Consider the following 19641-nt stretch of genomic DNA (forward strand, 5'->3'; position numbering starts at 1 on the left):
CTTAATGAAGGGCAACGCTCTCTACCCCCTTTCACGCGTTAATGTGAAAACTTACTCTATTCCGGCAAACTCTAGGGTTTGCAACCAGGAGAATCTGTTTCTGGGTAGCATACCAAAGTACGTGGTTCTGGGTATGGTACACCACGAGGCTTTCACAGGAAGACGAGACCTGTCGCCTTTTAATTTCAGACACTATGACATCGAATACCTGGCTCTCTGTCAGGACGGCCGGCAAGTTCCGGCTAAAGCTTTCCAACCCGATTTTAACAACGGGGTGTCCGTCAGAGAATTCTACAACATGTTCCTGGCTACCGGGAGACATCTCAAAGATTTACCCCTGAGTATCAGCCGTGATGACTTTAATGACGGCTACTCTCTGTTTGTGTTTAATCTCAATCCGAGCGATGACAACGACGCACTGTCTACCGTCTCAAACGGAAACCTCAGGCTGGAGTTGAGATTTAGAACACCCCTGCCGCACACCGCGACCCTTATCGTCTACGCCTGTTACGATTCTATTCTGGAGATCAACGCCAAGAGGCAGGTGCTGGTGGACTATTATTAAAAGATGGACAACGTTCAACTAGAGAACCTTCTGCATAGCCTGCTGGGAGATGTGTTTTGCGGGGTGTGGGCGTCCGATCAACTGCCCATGCTGAATCCCTCTTTTAGAACCCCGGCCTACTTTATCGTCAACACACATCCGGCTCACATGCCGGGGGAGCACTGGTTAGCTTTGACGCTGGAAAATGGTGGCATAGCCACCTTTTTTGATTCTTATGGATTTCCGCCGGACTTTGATCACTACCCCCCGAGCATCTTACAGTTTCTGGAAAAACGTTCTAAAAACATTGAGTACCACGACGTTCAGTTGCAGCACCACATGTCGACGGTCTGCGGACAACATTGCATCTATTACCTCTGTCACCGCGCGTGCGGGCTATCTTTTGATCAAGTACTGTCTTTGTACAATGATGATGTAATAAAGAATGACTTCATGGTGTACGACTATGTGAGGAAATATCAGCGCTGTATTAGAAATAAAATCAATGGTCCCTCCAAGCAGGGGTGTTGTTTTTTGCAATGTTTTAAAGATTTTTAAAGTTTTTGAATGAATGACTGTACGCTCGAAAAAATGTTTAATAAACGCTTTATTGGTAAAAGACAAAACTTTGTGTATTACATTTATTCACGATGAAATGTTAATCCAACGCGGGGGGTCATTTGTTCGTCTTCTAGTTTTTGACGGTAGATCCGCAGGTGTTTCAGAGTCTTGAGATCCGATCGCATCCATCTTGAGGAGTCGGTATTGATTACGCGCTTTTGGGTTACTTATAGAAGACAAAGGGATGTTTAATTCTGAGAGAGTATTTAAAAAATGTGTCCATCCGGGAGGTTCAGAACCCTCTGATTTTTTCTTTTTAAAAGGAAACAAGAGTCGTTTGAATAGATCGATCATGTGAGACCCTTTTACAACGTTGCCCCCGGTACACAAATTCCCCTTTTGTATTCCAAACATCGTGACGGTCGGATAATTTCTTTAAGACGTATTCGGCGTTCTTGCGATCTCGCGGTGGGAGGCTCTGCAACACGTCGTCGATGATGCTATCGGACGTCCGTACGTCCGTCCCACAATCTGCCTCTGCCTCCGTCTTTGTCAGATTCTCTGTCAGATTCTCTGTCTGATCCTGCTTCACAAAGGTCAGATATCTTTGCAGTAACGCGTTATATTTTTTAATTTTTTCATGAGAGCTCAGCCCCTGCTCGTTTAAGATGGCTCTCATCCTAGCATCCAAATCGTCCTCCGCGACATCTCTGATGGACTGGGAGGGCCGCGTCAGGCGGTTGAGTTGATGAGGGGTGACGAGAAACATTTTTTGGGCCTTTTTCAAAGTCATTTTCGTATCAATCCTCCGACGAGGTTCCCGATCAAAGGTACCACCGCTGAGAGGAGAGGTAAAAGAAATCCGCCCGTCTGCTTCTTTAGAACCTGTTGCTTCCTCTTTAAACTGGTTCTTTTATCAGCCAACAGTTTGATAATTTTTTTCTGTCTCTTCAGTTTTTTAAATTGAGAAGGAGTCAGGGGGACGTTTCCTTTTAGAAGATTTAAAGAAATCTCACACAGTGTCTGGATGAAATCCGGGGAGCTGTGAATAAGAATGTCTCTACGTTTCTTGGGTGTGGCACGGTACAGGGCCTTCAGCAGGGGTGCGTTTCTTTTTATACGCGCTGACATGATGATCTACGTCGACGCTCTGGGGATGTAAACGGCCGCTTGCTGGTGAGGAAGTACACCCGTTCTCAGTCTGTACGGATCTGGGCAGACGGGGGTGAGATCCACTATTAAATACCCGCGAGGGTCTTTTGTGGCGTCTTCAAAACTCTCCAAGAAAAATGTCTTTTGTGATGGAAAAATCTGATGAGCCAATATATTCATTTGTAGTTTATCCCGTGGGTTTTTAAACATGACCAAATAATTGCTGTTCAAACTGATGGTGCGACTGTGTTTACCCTGGTGAAACACGTTTTGAGTCAACATCATAACACTCATGTTTCTGTGGTGGCGATACTGTGTAAAAATCTTTACCACTTCAGGATGGTCAGAGGCTTGAAAAATAACATCGTCCAAAATAATCAAATGCTTTTGATCAGGAGGAAACAGTGTTTCATCTTCAAAAGAATCAGGCAGACCTTTGACAAATTTAATGTTTTTAATCATCTTTTGCAGTTCAGCGTACATAGGTTGAAAAGAGGTATAAATCCACACGATATTGTCAGGTACAACATTTATTACACGGTCACAGTTTTCCAATACATTTTTTACAAAATAGGTCTTTCCACACCCGCTCGGACCCGCGATTAAACAAGAAAAAGGAAAGATAAACCTAGGATCAAATTCAATTTCCTGCATTTCTAATACCCGAAAGGCAGAGTTGTTCCGTCAGCAAAGAGTCGTCTTTTGTCATACACCACCCTAAATTTTTTATCAAATGACACATTTCTCAATGCGAAACCCTTTTTATCACGTCTGATGCTGTGTTGACGGATCTCGATCGTGTTTCCCTCTTGTTTATTACTCAGGTAACCCTCCACCAGCTCTCTGACACTGTCAAAGCTCACACGCTCACAAAATTCCCGGGTCTGAGTGATACCTTTCACACGCATGACGACTTTCTTTTTATTTCGTGTTTGGTACGCGTAACTCTTGGGACCCGCCGCTGCAAACTCTTGAATGCTGTCACCATCCAGTTCATCCGTCAGGTCACCTAAATAGTTACCCAGCTCTAGAGGTTTCTCACCCTCTTTGACCAGATAGATTAAACTATCTGTGTCGATGTAAAACACTCTGTCTTGTAGTTTTTCCAGATAACTGTACAGCTTCAGTCGTGCGTGTGCTGTGGTGAATGCTGCAATAAAAACATTACTCTGTTTACCTGGGGGTTGAACGTACCTGTCGGTGTATTTCCACCTGATGAGAGCTCTGTTGCTGTGGAGAACGGTAAAGTATTCGACTTTGTATTTACCTGAAAACATGTAACTAAAGAATTCTTTAGGATCTGAGACAATGGTGGTTTTAAACAAATTATCTCTCTGTGCAAACTTTCCCCACAAACTGTTGAGACACAATTTAGCAACCTGTCTTTTCACAGGATTGGTCTCGATTTTGCCAGCATCTAAAAGAATGCCCTGATGCTCCTGATAGTCCCTGATGTATTTTTCCCTGCTCTCTCGGTCCGTCGCCTCAGCGGGGTAACCCGAGGCTTCCTGCTTTCCTTTCAAAAAGGTGTGTATGTAGTCGGTAAACACAGTGTCGCTGCTCTTGTCAAAGTGCCAGACTTCTGTAATTTTACCCACCCTGTACCCCACATCCAGAGCTTTGATGAATTCAACGGTGACCCAGACCCCCGTCAGAGCTCTGCCCTCATCGTCGTGTTCGCAGGGGCCACCCTCATTGTTAGTTTCGGCACAGGTGCGACACAGTGTAAAGAGTAATTTACCTCCCTCACTTTTGTGCGGTAACACGGGGAATAAAAGACCTCGAGGAGGATACACAGTGGCTCTGATGAAGCCGTAGTAGCTGCGTGGGTCCTCGAAATCTTTGTAGATGATCACGGGGTGACCAAAGGGGTAAGAGCAAGTACTGTTGACAAACGGGTACAGTGAGGTGACATCAACATAGTGGATGGTTTCATCGGGCGCTGCCGTGTGTCGCAGTTTTAAAGCGCTCGTTCTACCTCCGAAAAGTGCTTTTCGGGGGTTGAGAGGCTCAGGAGCGTTAAAGCAACGGAGAAATTCTTTAACCTCCGTGCATGTTGTTTTCATCTGGTTCCACGTGTGTTCTCTCATGACTACAACACGAACCCCATGTGTGGTCTGTAGCTCACTCACCCTCTTCTCACTTTTGTAGTGCAGTTCACCAAAGGTGACGCCTCTCATATCGCACTGTACTGTGGGATCAAAGCAACTGGGACAGCCGTGGTAAAAACATCCATGAAATTCCCAGACATGTTTTACACCGTCAATCTCAGCATATCCGTCTACGAAAAATGCACCAATCTGTTTTTCACCCATGTTTAGAGCATGCTGTATAAAGATTTTTTCTTTGTGCATCAACCATTCTAACCATTGAACCGATGCGCTAGAGAATCTTTTGCTCTGATTCAAATAGTTGTGCGGGCAGGGGATAGCCAGAGTGTTAGGAGTCAGATAATTGGTGCGAAACACCTTCATACAGGCTCCGGCTATGGCGATAGAACCAAAAGGGTCTACCCCCGTCTCACCTAGGAACTGATCTCTAAATTTAAGACTGCCCTGGGTGAGAATGTCAACATCATTTTTGCAGTACAGCGAGGCCTCCTTTTTGAAGTCAAAGGTACCGCGGCTGACCTCGTTGTACCACGGGTCAAATTCTTCCCGTTCGCGCACCGTCATGCGATCTACGTCGTAGTCGGACGGAACGGGATAGGGCCCCACGTAATTGAGGTGAATTTCTGAGCTAAATTTGTGTGGGAAATACCCCTTGGTCTTGTCAGTGAATCCTAAGGCTTTGGGCATAGCGCTGAGACGCATGGGGAGAAATGACAGGGAATCTATGAATTTGAGACCATAATGGGATTCCTCAAAACTGAGGATTTTACTCCCGTTCATCAGAATCTGTTGTGGCGTCACATCCAGTTCCAACATACCTTTTAACACCAGATAACTGTCAAACCCCTTGGCATTATGGGCTATAAAGATGTTCTGTTTGTATCGTGGCTTCCTGAAATGCAAAATAAACATTTTAGCACAGTCAAGACCATAAAACGCCTTCTCTTCACCTTTGGATGTTTTTGTATGCACTAAAAAAGGAACATGCTCTCCATTTTGACCCACAAATGTTTCAAAATCATAAAAAACCAAATCAGGATGTGAGATGTCTGGTTGGAGGGTAGGAATGTAACAACTATGATCGACTTTAGAGTCACTCTGCAGTTTTTCACCACAGATTTTACATTTTTTCACCGCACAGCGATGCTTTGCATCGTCTAACGACAAATTGACACTGTAGTATAGTTCGCATCGTGCGCATTTTTTGATTTGGTCGCAGAGGCTGGACTTTCTGCTTGAACCGACCAATTTGTGTCTGGTGAAACAAGAGGGTGAGCGACACGTTCTGTTACAGTCAGAGCAAACCACTGTGTTGAACCCTTCTGTGGGGCAGGCAGGATCGTTGCACACTGCGCAGTAACCTTTACAAAAGTGGGTATAGGGGTGCTTAAAAGTCTTGTAACAATAATTACAGACTGACGACCCCAGGAAGGCTTTGAGATTTTTTATCCCATAATAGTGATTTTGTAGTAAAAAGAGAAACAACTGATTGGAACGATCAGAGAATTTTGTCTCATAATGTGAGAGGGGTTTACTGTGGCATGTTCTGTAAAACACAACAATTTTACGCCCCAGAATATTTTCAAATTTACCAATGTCACTGAAAGTGACGGGGGTCTCATCATTTAAACCAGCCTGATGCTGCAACTTCCTCGCAATATCAAGGCATTCTCTTTCAGTAAGTTTCGGGTAGATAACGTGAGCTAGACTGATGGCGAAGCAAAGCTGGTTGTCTCTGTTGTCTACGATAAATAAGTGACGTCTTTTTTTGTCAATGATTTCACAGTCTAGAGTTTTCTCCATCTTACGTTTGGCACCTCCTCCTGGGTTCTGCACCACGTGAAGGATGAATTCTATATTCTCATCCGATGAAATGATACCGTTTGACTGCACAATCCGATCTAGCATTCCATTAAAAGCCGGTAGAATATTTTCACCTTGTTCATCCACAGCAACTGTAACATGATTGTGTACGTTTTCACCCACCACCTCCAACTGTATTAAATCATTGCGACTACTATGTCGTCTGGCAACATCCACCAATTCGCTGATAACCCCTGTTACATCTCGATAGAATGTTGCAATGTCAGGCACATTTCCCCGAGTGGGAATGTTAAAGGAGCGTCTTGTTCTCCATGTGATAAAATCATTAAAAAACCTCTCACCCCGCTCAGGAGAGAGATCGGATGGATTTTCTCCTAGCCCTCCTCCCCCTTGCTGAGGAGAAAGATGGGCTGAGAGTCTGCTCTCTGACCCCCCTTCTCCTGGCCTCTCATCCTGTTCGGGAGGGGGGTTAGGAAGAGCCGATTGTGTCTCGGCTGAATCCGTCTCTGATCTGATTGTTACCGCGTGTAAGACATGATCACTTTGCGTGTGGAGAGCTGATGAAGGAGAATGATTTTCAAACTCTACTGCATTAACTGCATTAAGGTTTTCGAGGGCATCATTTATGAGTTGTAAGGTGTCAAGTTCTAGGACGTTTTCATTTTGCTCTGTAAAATGTAAATTTATTGGAATGGAGATTGGAATTTCACTTAATTGATCAACAGCTATTTGTAAAGCATTCGGTACTTGATTAAAATATTCAACATTGAAATCCTCATCACTTAATTGATCAACAGCTATTTGTAAAACAATCGGTACTTGATTAAAATATTCAACATTGAAATCCTCATCCATATCTTAAACAAAAGACAGAAAAAGGAAAAAAAAAAAAATTACAGCTTTTTCAACACTGTTTTAGTACACCTTTGGTTACAATTGGAGGAAACAATATACCGTATGACATTATTGAAAATCTCCAGCACTACCTTGTCTTGGGGGTGTTGGGAATGAATGTAGCAGCCTGTATCCTCAGCCCTGTCAAAGAGCGGATCAGGAACGCTCTCGTGGTGCTCGTGCTGTTGTTGGGGATGATTGTATCCGGCTGTATCCCCGTCCACCCTGTTGAAGGACGGTTGACGAACGCTCTCGTGGTGCTTGTGCTGTTGTTGGGGATGATCGTTGCCCCCCGTATCCCCCTCGACCCTGTTGAAGGACGGTTCAGGAACGCTCTCGTTTAATCTCAACCCTGAATCTGTAATTAGATGAGAGATGAGTTTTTTTTTTTTTAATATATTATTATTATTATTAGTCAAGAAGATATAGTATAAAATATACCATCAAACAATCTCCTGACAATGTTAGACTTGTGTCTCTGGTTCCTACGTCTCCTTATCGGCCTCGCAGGTTCGAAAGGATCTGGTGCCGCTGTAAGTACAGGGGTCAGAGTGGTACACGCTTGCCGTATTCTACGTCTCCTCGCAGGGGCAGAAGGTTCACGGGAGAGTGGAGCTGCCGTGGGAGTCACAGTGCTCAGAGAGGCGCACGTTTGAAGGTTCTGTTTTGATGGTTCTGTTTAGACAGAGGGGAAAATCGTTAAAATACAAATCATCAAAACGGCACATATTTTGTATATACTTCTAATCACAGATAAATATATTACCTTGTACAGTCGACTTCGGTCCTCCTGGCTGTCTCACACGTCTTCTGGAGAGTTTGTTCGTCTGCTTACTTGAGTCAGTCCCATGTTGAAGTGCCGAGGGTCTGCTCTCAATCTCAATTTCACCAATTTCAGTTACACAGCAATTTGTCCCCTGCACGGGGGGTGGGGTTTCAGAACACAGCAATGCTTTTACTGCTTTTTCAGTTTCTTGGTTGTCTTCGGATACCAATCTTTCAGCCCTGGCTAACAGATCTGAAAAATGTATCATAAAAAGTTATATTTCAGCAATCTATGAACAACTGAGCTGTTCATAAAAAACAAAACAAAACAAAAAAAAACTGTATGTAAAATACCAATGTCTGTTTGCGTGAGGGTTATTCCTTCAAACTCATCGGCGCTGACTTTAAAGATACAGAAAGTTACACTTAAAAATCTAGAATAAAAATAGAACAACTTTCAGGTTAAAAAGATCACGGATTGCTTACCAGGATAAATTGGCATATGGTGAACCTCTACTGTAACTTCTAAAACACAGTTATTCGTAAATAGTAGTTAATCATTAATAGTTCATTCATTAATAGTTTTCTAAAACTATTTAGAAAACTACAGAGAAAAAGTTTGGGAAGAATTTGAGGCTTACCGGTAGTCATCTTTGCAGCCATCTTTGTTTGTTACACGCGCTCGCAGACGGTGAAGCTTCCGATGAAGTTCTGGAGTACTGAGCTAATGACTGTGAGATGATCATGTATATATTCGCTTTACAATGCTTGGCGAGAAGGAAAAAAAAAAAAAAGTTGATTGGCGCCGAAAAGTCTGATATTGACGACTGCCCCGGTGGACCAACTGGTGGTGATGTAGCTCCCATGGGGATAAGTCCCTACACGGGAACTCTACCAAACAACAGGTTCAGGCGATATAACTCATGTTAAGAATGTTTTTCTCCAGGAGGGCCTCCAGGTCTCCAGGGGATTTAAGCTTCTTCAGTTACACACCTCGGACACCGGAAGACAACGTAGGCCCCTAAATTTCTTACTTGAGGCCACCAACTCTTTTCTCTTTTCTTCTGAACCACAGTGTTAGGGTTCTAACAGTCTAACTTTCTCCAATAGTTTTCTCTTCTCTAGTTTTCACAAATGTTTCACAAAATGTTTGTTCTGTGGAAGGTTTCTGTTCTGTGTTGTTTCTTTCTTCACAGCCTTCTTCAGTCACACACACCATTCTCGGTTTGATCAGTTTCAACACACCCCAGTCATTGGAAGACATCGTAGCCGACAACATAGGCCCCTCACTGGAAGATTCTTCCCGCTGATAGAGAATCAACTCCCCCGTCTTGTAACGGAACACATACCCAAAACTCCCTGTTTGACTATAAGGCTCCAAAGACCATTCTTGCTGCAAAGGCTCAGAAGGTGACGCCTGAGAACGCTGTACAAACACCGTGGATTTTTCAACTACTTTTCCACACAATTCTCTTATAACGGTCACAGCCGTCTCACCAATCACGGATGTAGAACTACTCATGTTGCCCACAGATGGATATGCCAGGACTATGGCAAAACTGATTTGTAACTGTTTTGTAACTCCCGCCATTCCTTATTAAAAACAGGTGGGCAAGGGAGAATGGCGGGAGGCGGGAGGCGGGAGGGAGAAAGGGAGGTGGAGGGGGGGGGGGGGGGGGGGGACAGATGTGGGCGGGTTCAGGGAAAGGTCAACCTGTCACTTTGACAAGAAGTGGTCCATTTCTTCTCTCTATAGTGTATCCCCCTCCTGGTCAATTTGTGAAGCAGGATCTGTATATGCGTAAGAGGTGGCGACAGGTGCAGTTTCTGTCAAATGAGTTTTGGGTTAGGTGGAGGAAAGAATATCTCCTTAATCTTCAGCAGAGACAAATCTGGCAAACAGATAAGAGAGATACAAAGGTTGATGACATAGTTATCATTTGTGAGGACAGTTCTCCAAGAAATCAGTGGAAACTGGCAAGAGTGACAGAAGTGTATCCCAGTGCAGATGGAAGGGTTAGAAAAGTGAAACTGTTAGTCAGTGACTCAACCTTAGACAAACAAGGGAAGCGTACTACTAAGTCAGTGTATCTTGATCGGCCTGTGCAAAAGATTGTTGTATTGGTTGAAGCAGAATAAGTGTCATAGTTCACTTGTTACGTTAAATGTTACGTTAAAACGTAAGGTTGTAGCAAAGGTGTAAAGTGTGTATTGAAATCACAATAACTGTGATTTGGTGGGAGTTTAACTGCCATAAATATCATTTATGTTGTCATTTTATGTCTGTAGAATATTTTATTTAACATTGTTTATTTTTATGAATATTTAATTCCTTTATTTAACACATCATACAGGCGGAAGTGGTTTCTGTTCTTTGTTTAGTGACGGACCTTTAATGTGGTACTCCACTTCACGAACTTTTTTCTTTGCTCATGGTAAACTCATTCCCTCAGGGGTGTAGCCAGCGAGGTAATCTGTTTTTCTTATGTTGCGTTTGTACGTGTTGTATATGAGAAACCTGTTTAATTGTGTGTTGTGCTAAACAGTTCGACGGTGGTGATGGCGTTTACGGCGATGTCGTGCCAATAAATCATCTGTGTCAAAAGAACTGTGGTCCGTGCTTCTCTGACGGGAGTGATACGAGTCAATCGGCAAGCATTGGCTGGGACAACCCCAAAGCGTGGACTGCCGTGGGAAAGGGACGGTGACCATTCAGGTAAAATGCGGTAAGATAGGTTGTCAGAATGAGCGAACAGGTCAAAGCATGACAGTAGAGGAAGCAGAAACAAAAGTAAAATTGCTAAGCATGAGACGAAAGAGAGACCTGGATAAATTAAGAACATCACATTGGGACACAAACATGTTCCAACAGTGGCTATACTATTCGGCACAATCAATGTTTGATGCTAGAAAACAAGGACAGCAGGATTGCATTGCCTGTTATAATGCTAGAAAATTACCACAAATTCGGACAATTCCAGGAGGAGAATTGGGAGGATGTCCAGACATTACTAAATGTTTTGCTCTGTGTGCAATGCACATGGCGGCAGGCCTCCCAGGGTGGACTGATGATAAAAGAATCTGTCCTATACTGTTATCGGATGATGATTATGATGTGGTAACTGCACTACCTCCAGTAGTGCAAAAGCCAGATAACGTTGTTTTTCCTTTTTGCATCGTGAAAGGAGAGGAACTTGAAGAGGTAGCCCAAAGACTGTCACCAAATATGACAGATGCGGAGGGACGGGTGAAGTGCAGCAGCATCAACTGGTATCCAGAGATAAGTGATGGAAACAGCACAACAAACATCACAGTGAGCATCAAACTATGTAAGACCGGCCCAAATGCTCAAATTAGATATGAACAGGTAGTACCAAACGGGGGAGCGGTAATTTACGAACGAAACTCATCTCACATAGCGCAATATAGATTGTTGGATTTGAAAAATGGGACAAGACAGTTAAGGGATGTCTTTTGGACTTGTGATAATAACGAGGTCATGATGCCATACTTGTCAGCAAATTGGGAAGGGATATGCGCCCCTATAATGTTAACTGGCCAATTATCATTAATCACACAAAAGAGGCATAATGATCAAATATCACCCAGATACAGACAAAGTACCCAGGAGTCTGGCAAAAGGGAGTCCAGTGAAAATTGGGAATGGGATTGGAAAGCAACGAATGAAGTATATATCACGTGGGATCAGGTCCCATATGGGGTACCAGAAGAACAGGTAGCCATAGGCTCCACATGGATAAAAATTGGAATTTACGGCTCAATAGCAAATGCTCAATACATAGCTCGAAACAGTCGCTGGATAAACCTCCTGTGGTACAACCAACAGAGGTTCATGAATTATACTATAAGGGGAATGTCATTGGTAAGGGAACAATTGCACGCCACGAGCATGTGAGAAATACCAACTGGAACACCCAGGTTAAAGGTTTTTGGGATTGGTTGGGAAAACTAGGATGGGCGAGATATCTAAAGATGGCCGGTATGATAATAGGAACACGACATGTAGAAGCACACATATTTCCAACAGGTACCCAAGATGGAGCGAGGGAGGCCCTGACCCTCTGATAGGGGGGTCAGACGGATACCAGACGGGAGAGCCAGTGAGACATCTGCCGGGTCTACCTGCGAGCCAAGGAGGGTCGGTGCCCCCCGGATTCCGGTACAGCCCAGAGAGCCCAGAGAATCCGGAGGACCGGGGGCAGATCGAGCTCCATGATCAGCCGACGGCCGTGATTCCTCCTATGGCTAGACCATTGTCTCCCGGACGATCATCTCCCCAGCTCATCATCAGCGACGAGGACAGAGCTCACCTCTCCAGTTTCCTGAGTCGACCTGTTGAGCAATACAGGCGGCCAGAGGATCTCCGCCCTGAGATCGGTGGAATGCCTACCAGAGTCTATGCCAGCTTGAGAATAGGCCTGACCCGAACGGCCCGACAGCAGGTCCAACGCATTCGACGTCAAGCGTACATGCATAACCGTGAACGAAGCCTGAGAAGCCTGCAAAATGAACGAAATACATTGAACCAGCAGCTGGATGCGGCGAGACGTACAGCTATCGACCTTCACAATCGGCTGAGACGACAGCAAGATGCAAATGATCGGGCCCAGGACACCATAATACACCTACGTCAAGCCCATGCAGTCCTCATGCGATTCTGTAATGCCAGACTGCCCCGCTACAACAATGCCCTATTTGGACTGAATGGTTATCCGCGAAGGGGGGAAGAAAGAAGTTCCCTGCGGGCGCTGCCTAGTTACCGCCCACACTCCCCCGAATACCGTCCAAGTTCCCCCGCCTATCAGCCTAGAAGCCGGCGCGAGGAGTGAATGATTAAGAAAAATGTTATTAATACCTGATGGAATAACACGGTGTTGACCTATGCTAATGTTTGTGACTAACGATTAATGGTTCTGGAAAATTACATAGTATGAGTGAGAGTGTGTTATATGTGATAAGGCGATTTTAACAGGTAGATACGAATTGTGCTAGGAAATAGGAGCATAAGCTCCATGGTTGAGAGGGTTTTGTTTGAGAGGTGTCTACCTGTACCGGCCTGCCTGTTTAGCGGATGGGCAGCGTGCTGAGTATGAACAAACGCTAGCAAAATCCCAATAAAAAAAATCTCAAGAGGAGAATTCCTCACAAATGTACCGGGAAGATATTCCCAGAGCAAACTAAGAGTAACTGGCTGTGTAAACAGAACAGACTGGGTTTGTTGGTTGTAATGCTATAATCAAATATACTCAATGTGTGCCTTAGAGATATATGTACTGTGTGATGTAACGCTACCTTTGCCACCTGGTTGGGGTTTTACCTCTCACTGCCAATGAGAGGATGTTTCCCTGGTCATGTCTGCAGAGTGTAGCTAGGAGCCCGTCAGTAACGATCACTGGGGCGTCAGTGCGGGAATGTTCCTGGATGACCTCTGGGTGGGGGCATCTGGCTGCCTTTGCAGTTGGACTCCTGCCCTGGGGTGATCCTTACTGAGGGGTAGGAAAGTGTACCAGGATACCGGGTGTAACTGCGTATGCAATTCCTTGAGGCTGTAAGACGACCTGCCTATGACAGATTGCTGGTTAAGTGGTCCTTGTCAGGACCACAGGGGGGAAATGTAGTGAAGAAGGGTAACGGGCATAAGGCGTCAGAGGCAAAATGTGTGGTTGTAATATTTAACCTTTGATTTAATGATTAGACCTTCGTAGTTAATGATTATGCAGATAAAACGTACTAGCAATGTATACGAGTCATTGTCACTGTTTGAGCACCTGCTGTATGTATACGTGTCACTATTTGAATGTCTGCTATGAGATGGAAAGTTGTGTCACTATTTGAATGTCTGCTATGAGAAGGAAAGTCCGGGAAAGTTATCGGAGGGTTAATGGAAAGTACCAGAGTAACCAAGGCGTGATTACAGGAGATGGGAGGTTGTCTGTTTGAACAAGGAGGTGTCTATTTTTAAAAAAACATGTAAGGTACACCTGACTTCTGATAGGTATGGAAAATGGTACTTAACGGTGGAAAATGAGTAAAAATAGCTAACCAAAAGGAGGAGCCCGGGGCGGGGTAGCCCCAGGCTCCGAATAGTATAAAAGATGGGCAATTCTTGTCAGTGTTCAGACTTAGCCCGGGCTACTTCTCATGCATGGTGGATTGTGAATCGACAATAAATCATCGTTTGGATCGTGAACCAGCTGACCCTGACTCATCATTCGACTTTGTTGTGGTATCTCCGCACTTCAATTCATTGGCACTGGCATAGGTACATTTGATTTAATGAAAACATAAGTTTGAGTGTTTTAGCGTAGGGGAAAATCCACGACATGCTCAGTTACAGATCTCCAACACGTTCTGACACACAACTTCCGCCATCCTTCTTTTATTGAAATTAGGAGGTCCCTAGTTACACAGAATTAAAATGTGCCTAAAGGAAAACACAAGATAACAGGTCCCAAACAAAGCAAAAGACTTTAAATCATAATGGTGAGATTATACGTAGGTCTTCACAGATTTGATTAGCTTAGCTCGCACACAGCACATTCTTCCATATCAGACAGATTAAAAGAACAGCTCCTGTGTCATGCCCTGCAGCTCTATCTCCAGTCAATGTCACTTCCCCACAGCAGCTGCATTTCTGTCGCCCTTGACCAGAGAAGTTCGAGTTAACATATCAAGCAACATGAACATTAAGCATTAGCAAATAATAAGAAACATTAAGTAATGAGAAACAATATAACAAGAATAAAGAATATAACAAGGTAAAAGCAAATAAGAGATAACTTTAATATAATGGATCTAACAGTCATTAACACGAGTCATACGAGGGAGGAACTGCAGCCGTCCCACTCAACAATAGCTGCCAGGTCAGTGGACCAGTGCAAATGACCTAGAACATGTGAGAATAATTATTCTGTTATTATCGTTTAAATGCATTAGTATGTTTAGCATCTAAGTAGATGAAGAAGAAACAGAGTGTTTTTCACTTGTCTCGATTTAATATACTTGTCCAGAGCACCAGATTTACTGTGAGATTATTATCTGAAACCTTAAAAGTGTCTAGGGAGGGGGTGAAATACCACAAAGATAACAAGCTGATGTGAATAAAGGAAGATTTGCAGTGGAACAGCAGAATGACAGAGGCGTGTTCCAGAGTGAACTGCTGCTCATTCTCCCTTACAAGGTTACCCGTGTGTTTGTGTCTTTCGTTCACGCAGGGTTTTGCCGGGTTGCTCTCTTTCAACTCTAACAAACACAAAACCGTAAATCTCAACCCTGCCTGTGCCACAGATCTGAAGCCCACCATAGACCTTTCTACTTCCTGAGAGTCTGCAGCCACCAGCTCTTCAGTCCACTGACACACATAACTCCTCCGTTTTCTTTTTCCCCCAAATCCTGTTTAAAATGGATTTTCTCACAATTGCATTAACACATCAAACAGCTGCCTTTCTTAGAGTCAGTTATGACTTGGACAAACCTGGTCTTAAACCGGCCCTTTCCAGAAATAATGGCAAGACAAGCCACAAAGCTGCTTTTTCCAATACATAATTTCTCTCCAAAAGACCACCCCTTTTCTTGACTTCACATTTTCAAGTTAATATGAAAAATCCCCTCCAACCCATGGTGGGGTGGGGGGGGGGGGGGAGTCCTGCCAGCCATTAAGCCTGGAAGAAAGACTCATATCTTTAAAATACAAGACCAAACAACACCTGGACAAGAAAGTGGAAACTGAAACAACACACCAGTGATCAGAGTTGGCCCATCCTGCAGGATGAAACAGGAATAATTCCTTCCTTCCTTTTTCCCCCTTGCACAATGTCCTTTCTTACTTTCCTTCTTTTTTCACCCTTGCACAATTTCCTTCCTTCCTACCCCTTCCTTTTTTCCCCTTGCACTATTTTTTTTTATTTCCTTCCTTCCTTCCCCTCTCCTTTTCCTACCCCTTCTCAACAGAATGTCCATACCATACCAGGATGATCTGCCCTAACCCCAATCTAATGCTCTACTGGCAAGAGGAGACAATCCTATACTACGGCTATCTAGCGGTGTTAACTAAGTAGTCCATGCTATGCAGGGGGTAAGTATGCGAGCCCCCCCGTGTCCGAAATTCAGGGCAGCATTGCGGGTGTGGTCGTTCAGGGCGTCAGAACCTTAAATGTGGTCAACTCTCCTATGGAGCGTAGCCTCACACATGCACACATTTACACATTATTAGTAAAAGATTTAACCTTCAAAAACTAAACTAGGACGTCCTTCAAATTGTCACTCAGCCTAAACGTAGAATTCTGAGCCATGGAGGCACCAGGAGCTAGATTCGTACCCAGTTCTCTCCTTTTTTTTAATCATAATAATAAATGACATTTTGGAAAAATCAGCTCTTGAAAACAAGTGGCTGGCATGTTGTGAATCTTCTCCTGGTGGTTGCCGAGATGTGTTGATGAGGAAGGAAACTTCGCAGACACCGACTTGGTTATCAAAGATGTTTATTGGAGAGAACAGTCAGGTATCAATCGGACACTGCAGATTGTCCGAGGGAGGTTTCGCGGTCCCGATGGTGAAGAACTCCGAGGTGTCTTCATCGTCACCTCCTTCTTATACAGTCGAGTAAACACATTCTTTACTGATGACCTCACGCTGTACAATATGGCCAACCCAATGGTATAGCATTCAGTTATTACCAAAAAAGGGAATACTTGAAGATGCTTCATGCGACACATCCTCATATGCAGAACAACCAGGGGCCCACAGGCTCCAGTGTCATCTTTTTGGAGCTCCTTTTACATAAAGGAGGAAGACACAGGACACACATGTGGAGCATGTCCTAATATGGTGCTTAGGCTGGGTGTTAAACACATTACGGCCTTACAGATGTAAAGCCTGCATAGAACGGGTCAGATACTACATATTTCCCCCCTTCGAGACTGCATAGTCTCGAAAAATAAAGAATAACCAAGGTTTAATAAAAGTGACGGTAACTAATAAAGTGGTATAATTTGAAAAAGATTGATTAATTAAACATGAACAATATGTGAAATTTAGTGGAGTGCGAGAGTGAAAAACCCATCCGACAGACCTCTTTCAGTCTACAACCATCAAAACACTTTAGACGGGAAAATTCTCTCACGGTCCCTCTGTCGACGGCGACCACCTATGGTACTCCAATCCAATTTGCAAAAAGGTTATATTAGGGAAGAGTTTGGCAAACACATACAAGATACTCAGAAAAAAATCAAAAAATGTCCACGATCAGGCTGGTCGTCCCATCGGACCTTACCTTGGACCTTTCCCTGCCTAAGGACCCCTTTCCCTTAACCAAAACAAGGAAAAAACTTGAGTTCTCATATCATCTGCCTACTGATGAAATTTCCCTACTACATTTATTAACACAAACTTCAAATATATGCATTAAACACATCAACATTAATTTTCGAATCTGTAGTTCACAGTCCCCTGATGAAGGATCTTCAGTTGTTCCCCATCTTCATTCAGGGTCCTCCAGCATCTTTCACAGTTCATTTTGAATTTCTGAGTCCATTCCAACATAGTTGTCACCCCAACGTAGCTCCCCAACTACTGTCCTGGAAACAGAAAACAGAGGTGCCAGTATCTTTGCAAAAAAAAGAACATCGGTTTCATTAAAGAGAATACAATACAAACATATCAAAACATGATTATCACGATTAAGTAAATTATGTAACCATTTCCCCCCTTTGTCACCGGAACTACAACGGAGGAAAGGAAAACATAAACACCGTTAAATGCAAAGAGTAACATAAGGATATGACTCGAAGGTCACACTAGATACTGAATTATTGATTATACTGGATATTTATCAACCATCTCATCAGAAATGTCCTCCTCATCTGAATCAGCCAAAGCTTTGACACTTAAGAGTGGCATCTGAACCTGGTCGCTAGGCATCACTACACCAATCCAACGCAATATCATCGCCTTGGCACAAGTTAATGACAGAGTACAAAAACAAAACATCACACTTAGTGACACTACGATGGCACTGAGAACCTGTACCAACATAGCTCCCATTGGACCAAATTTGTCCTGAAGCCAAGCCGTCGCTGAAGTTCCTGCGCTTTCAGAAGGACCAAACGCATCTCTTATCTTCTTCAAAGCGTCAATCACACTTATATTATCACCATTGTCTGGAATCAGAGTGTAACAAGCATCTCCTGTCAAGTTCAACGACACACACAAACCTCCTTCTCTGGCCAAGATGTAATCTAACGCCATGTCATGTTTCAACAACGTAAGTCTGTGACTCCTCTGAGTGTTTGAAAGATGTTCAAAACCTTTTATGGTTTCATTGGCAAAACCCTGCAGAGTGTAAGTAATATTGCTGAGGTACTGGTGGAACAGATGTCACCAATGGAAATTGATACGATTGGCATGATGTTCGGTTTGATTGCATTTGTAATGTTTGATCAGGTTGGCTTTCCATCACTACTGCTTGCTTTTTCTCTTTGCGTTTATTATCCACCAGCTGCAGTTGAGTAAGTTTTCTGAGTTTCATGATCTTGGTTTTTCAGCTCTTGCTCTTTTCTACGATATAGTTCAACCTGGTGAGCAATGTGATCAATGTAAACACTCTTAATCATGTTCCCAAGACCAACCACCTCTGCTATTTTACTACGCACCGGCAATGGCAGTCCCTTCTGAATTTTAGCTCGAATGATAGACTGCTCCATTTGATTAGCATCGGGATCATTGCCTGTGACGTTACGCCAAGTTTGTAGAGCTCTTGAAACGTAGGCTCTCGGATTTTCTTGTTCACCCAATGGTTCAATGAGGATATTATCAGGATGTATGTTGGTTGGAAACGCGTCTTTCAGCGCCCCCCAAAACTGACCTCTGTGAGCGGAAAACAGTTCAGCATCATTTACTGCAGTTGCCATGAACCGAGGCATGCCAGCCTTCTGCAAAAGGTCTTCCATGGCAGACACACCAATGAGATTAGCTAGGAGCCTTTTAATGTCTCCAACAGCAGGTTGTGTTCCAATCAAAAGTTCCTCCAGTTTTGAAATCCAGGGGTGTGCCCCTTCCTGAAGGATAGGTAGCTTCTCTAATAAATCTGACATGTCGGAATTCTGCCAAGGTTTATACTCAAGATTTTGACCACGAACAACAACAGGGAACATTTTGTTAGCAGAGCTGTCTTTCTTTGAACGCAAGGCGTAGTCGGAAGTGATCAGCCTTGAAAGCCTTCCCTTCTTTAACGACTTACGCAGTTTTTCCATATCTTCCAATTTTCTTTCTAGCATTTTTTGAGCTTCTGGAGTTCCCGTCAAGCTAATGTCTAAACGACACTGTTCGATGCCCCTTCCGAGATTTCTCAAAGAACGTTGTCTTTCCTCAGAGGAAGAACAATTGCCGTCTGAGTCTTCATCAGTGTCTGACCCTGAGCTGTCATCGGTCAGATCTGGACCAGACTTAGCTTTCTTTTTAGATTTGTTACCCCTCTTTTCAGCTTTAGCCAACACACGCTTAATGGCGGGATCATAGCCACCTATGGCTTCATCCGTACCGCTCTCATCATCATCCTCCAGAAGCAGTGTGTTGTAAACATCATCTCGTGTTTTTCTTGATTTAGATTTTGGAGTTGTCGGATAAATGTGTATGACTGTTTTTGCCTTTCCCTTTTCAACAGTTTGGTTGTGATCATCTTTAATGTTGTACTTGCCTTTCTGGCTGAGTACGGGAAGTTGTGGATAGATGTCAGTGTATTCAGTTTCTATCTCATACGGTGGAGGGGTTGTT

The 19641-nt window shown here is 43.8% G+C and overlaps 1 protein-coding gene across 1 annotated transcript; it reads left to right on the forward strand.

Moving 5' to 3' along the window:
- Nucleotides 1-10465: 10465 nt before the first annotated feature.
- LOC115249645 (uncharacterized) lies at nucleotides 10466-12701 on the forward strand. The gene is made up of 3 exons (XM_029835643.1): nucleotides 10466-10567; nucleotides 11037-11164; nucleotides 11900-12701. The coding sequence occupies exons 2-3, from the start codon at nucleotides 11139-11141 to the stop codon at nucleotides 12699-12701; spliced, it is 828 nt and encodes a 275-aa protein (XP_029691503.1). The 5' UTR covers nucleotides 10466-10567; nucleotides 11037-11138.
- Nucleotides 12702-19641: the final 6940 nt, after the last annotated feature.

This window comes from Takifugu rubripes, chromosome 4 (assembly GCF_901000725.2).
Source record: "Takifugu rubripes chromosome 4, fTakRub1.2, whole genome shotgun sequence".
Classification (NCBI taxonomy): Eukaryota; Metazoa; Chordata; class Actinopteri; order Tetraodontiformes; family Tetraodontidae; genus Takifugu; species Takifugu rubripes.

Excerpts from the sequence above, each read along its gene's own strand:
- LOC115249645 (XM_029835643.1), top strand. The coding sequence starts at position 11,139 with ATGGAAACAGCACAACAAACATCACA. Across the intron at positions 11,165-11,899 it reads ACAGCACAACAAACATCACA|GTACCCAAGATGGAGCGAGG; the intron begins GTGAGCATCAAA and ends TATTTCCAACAG.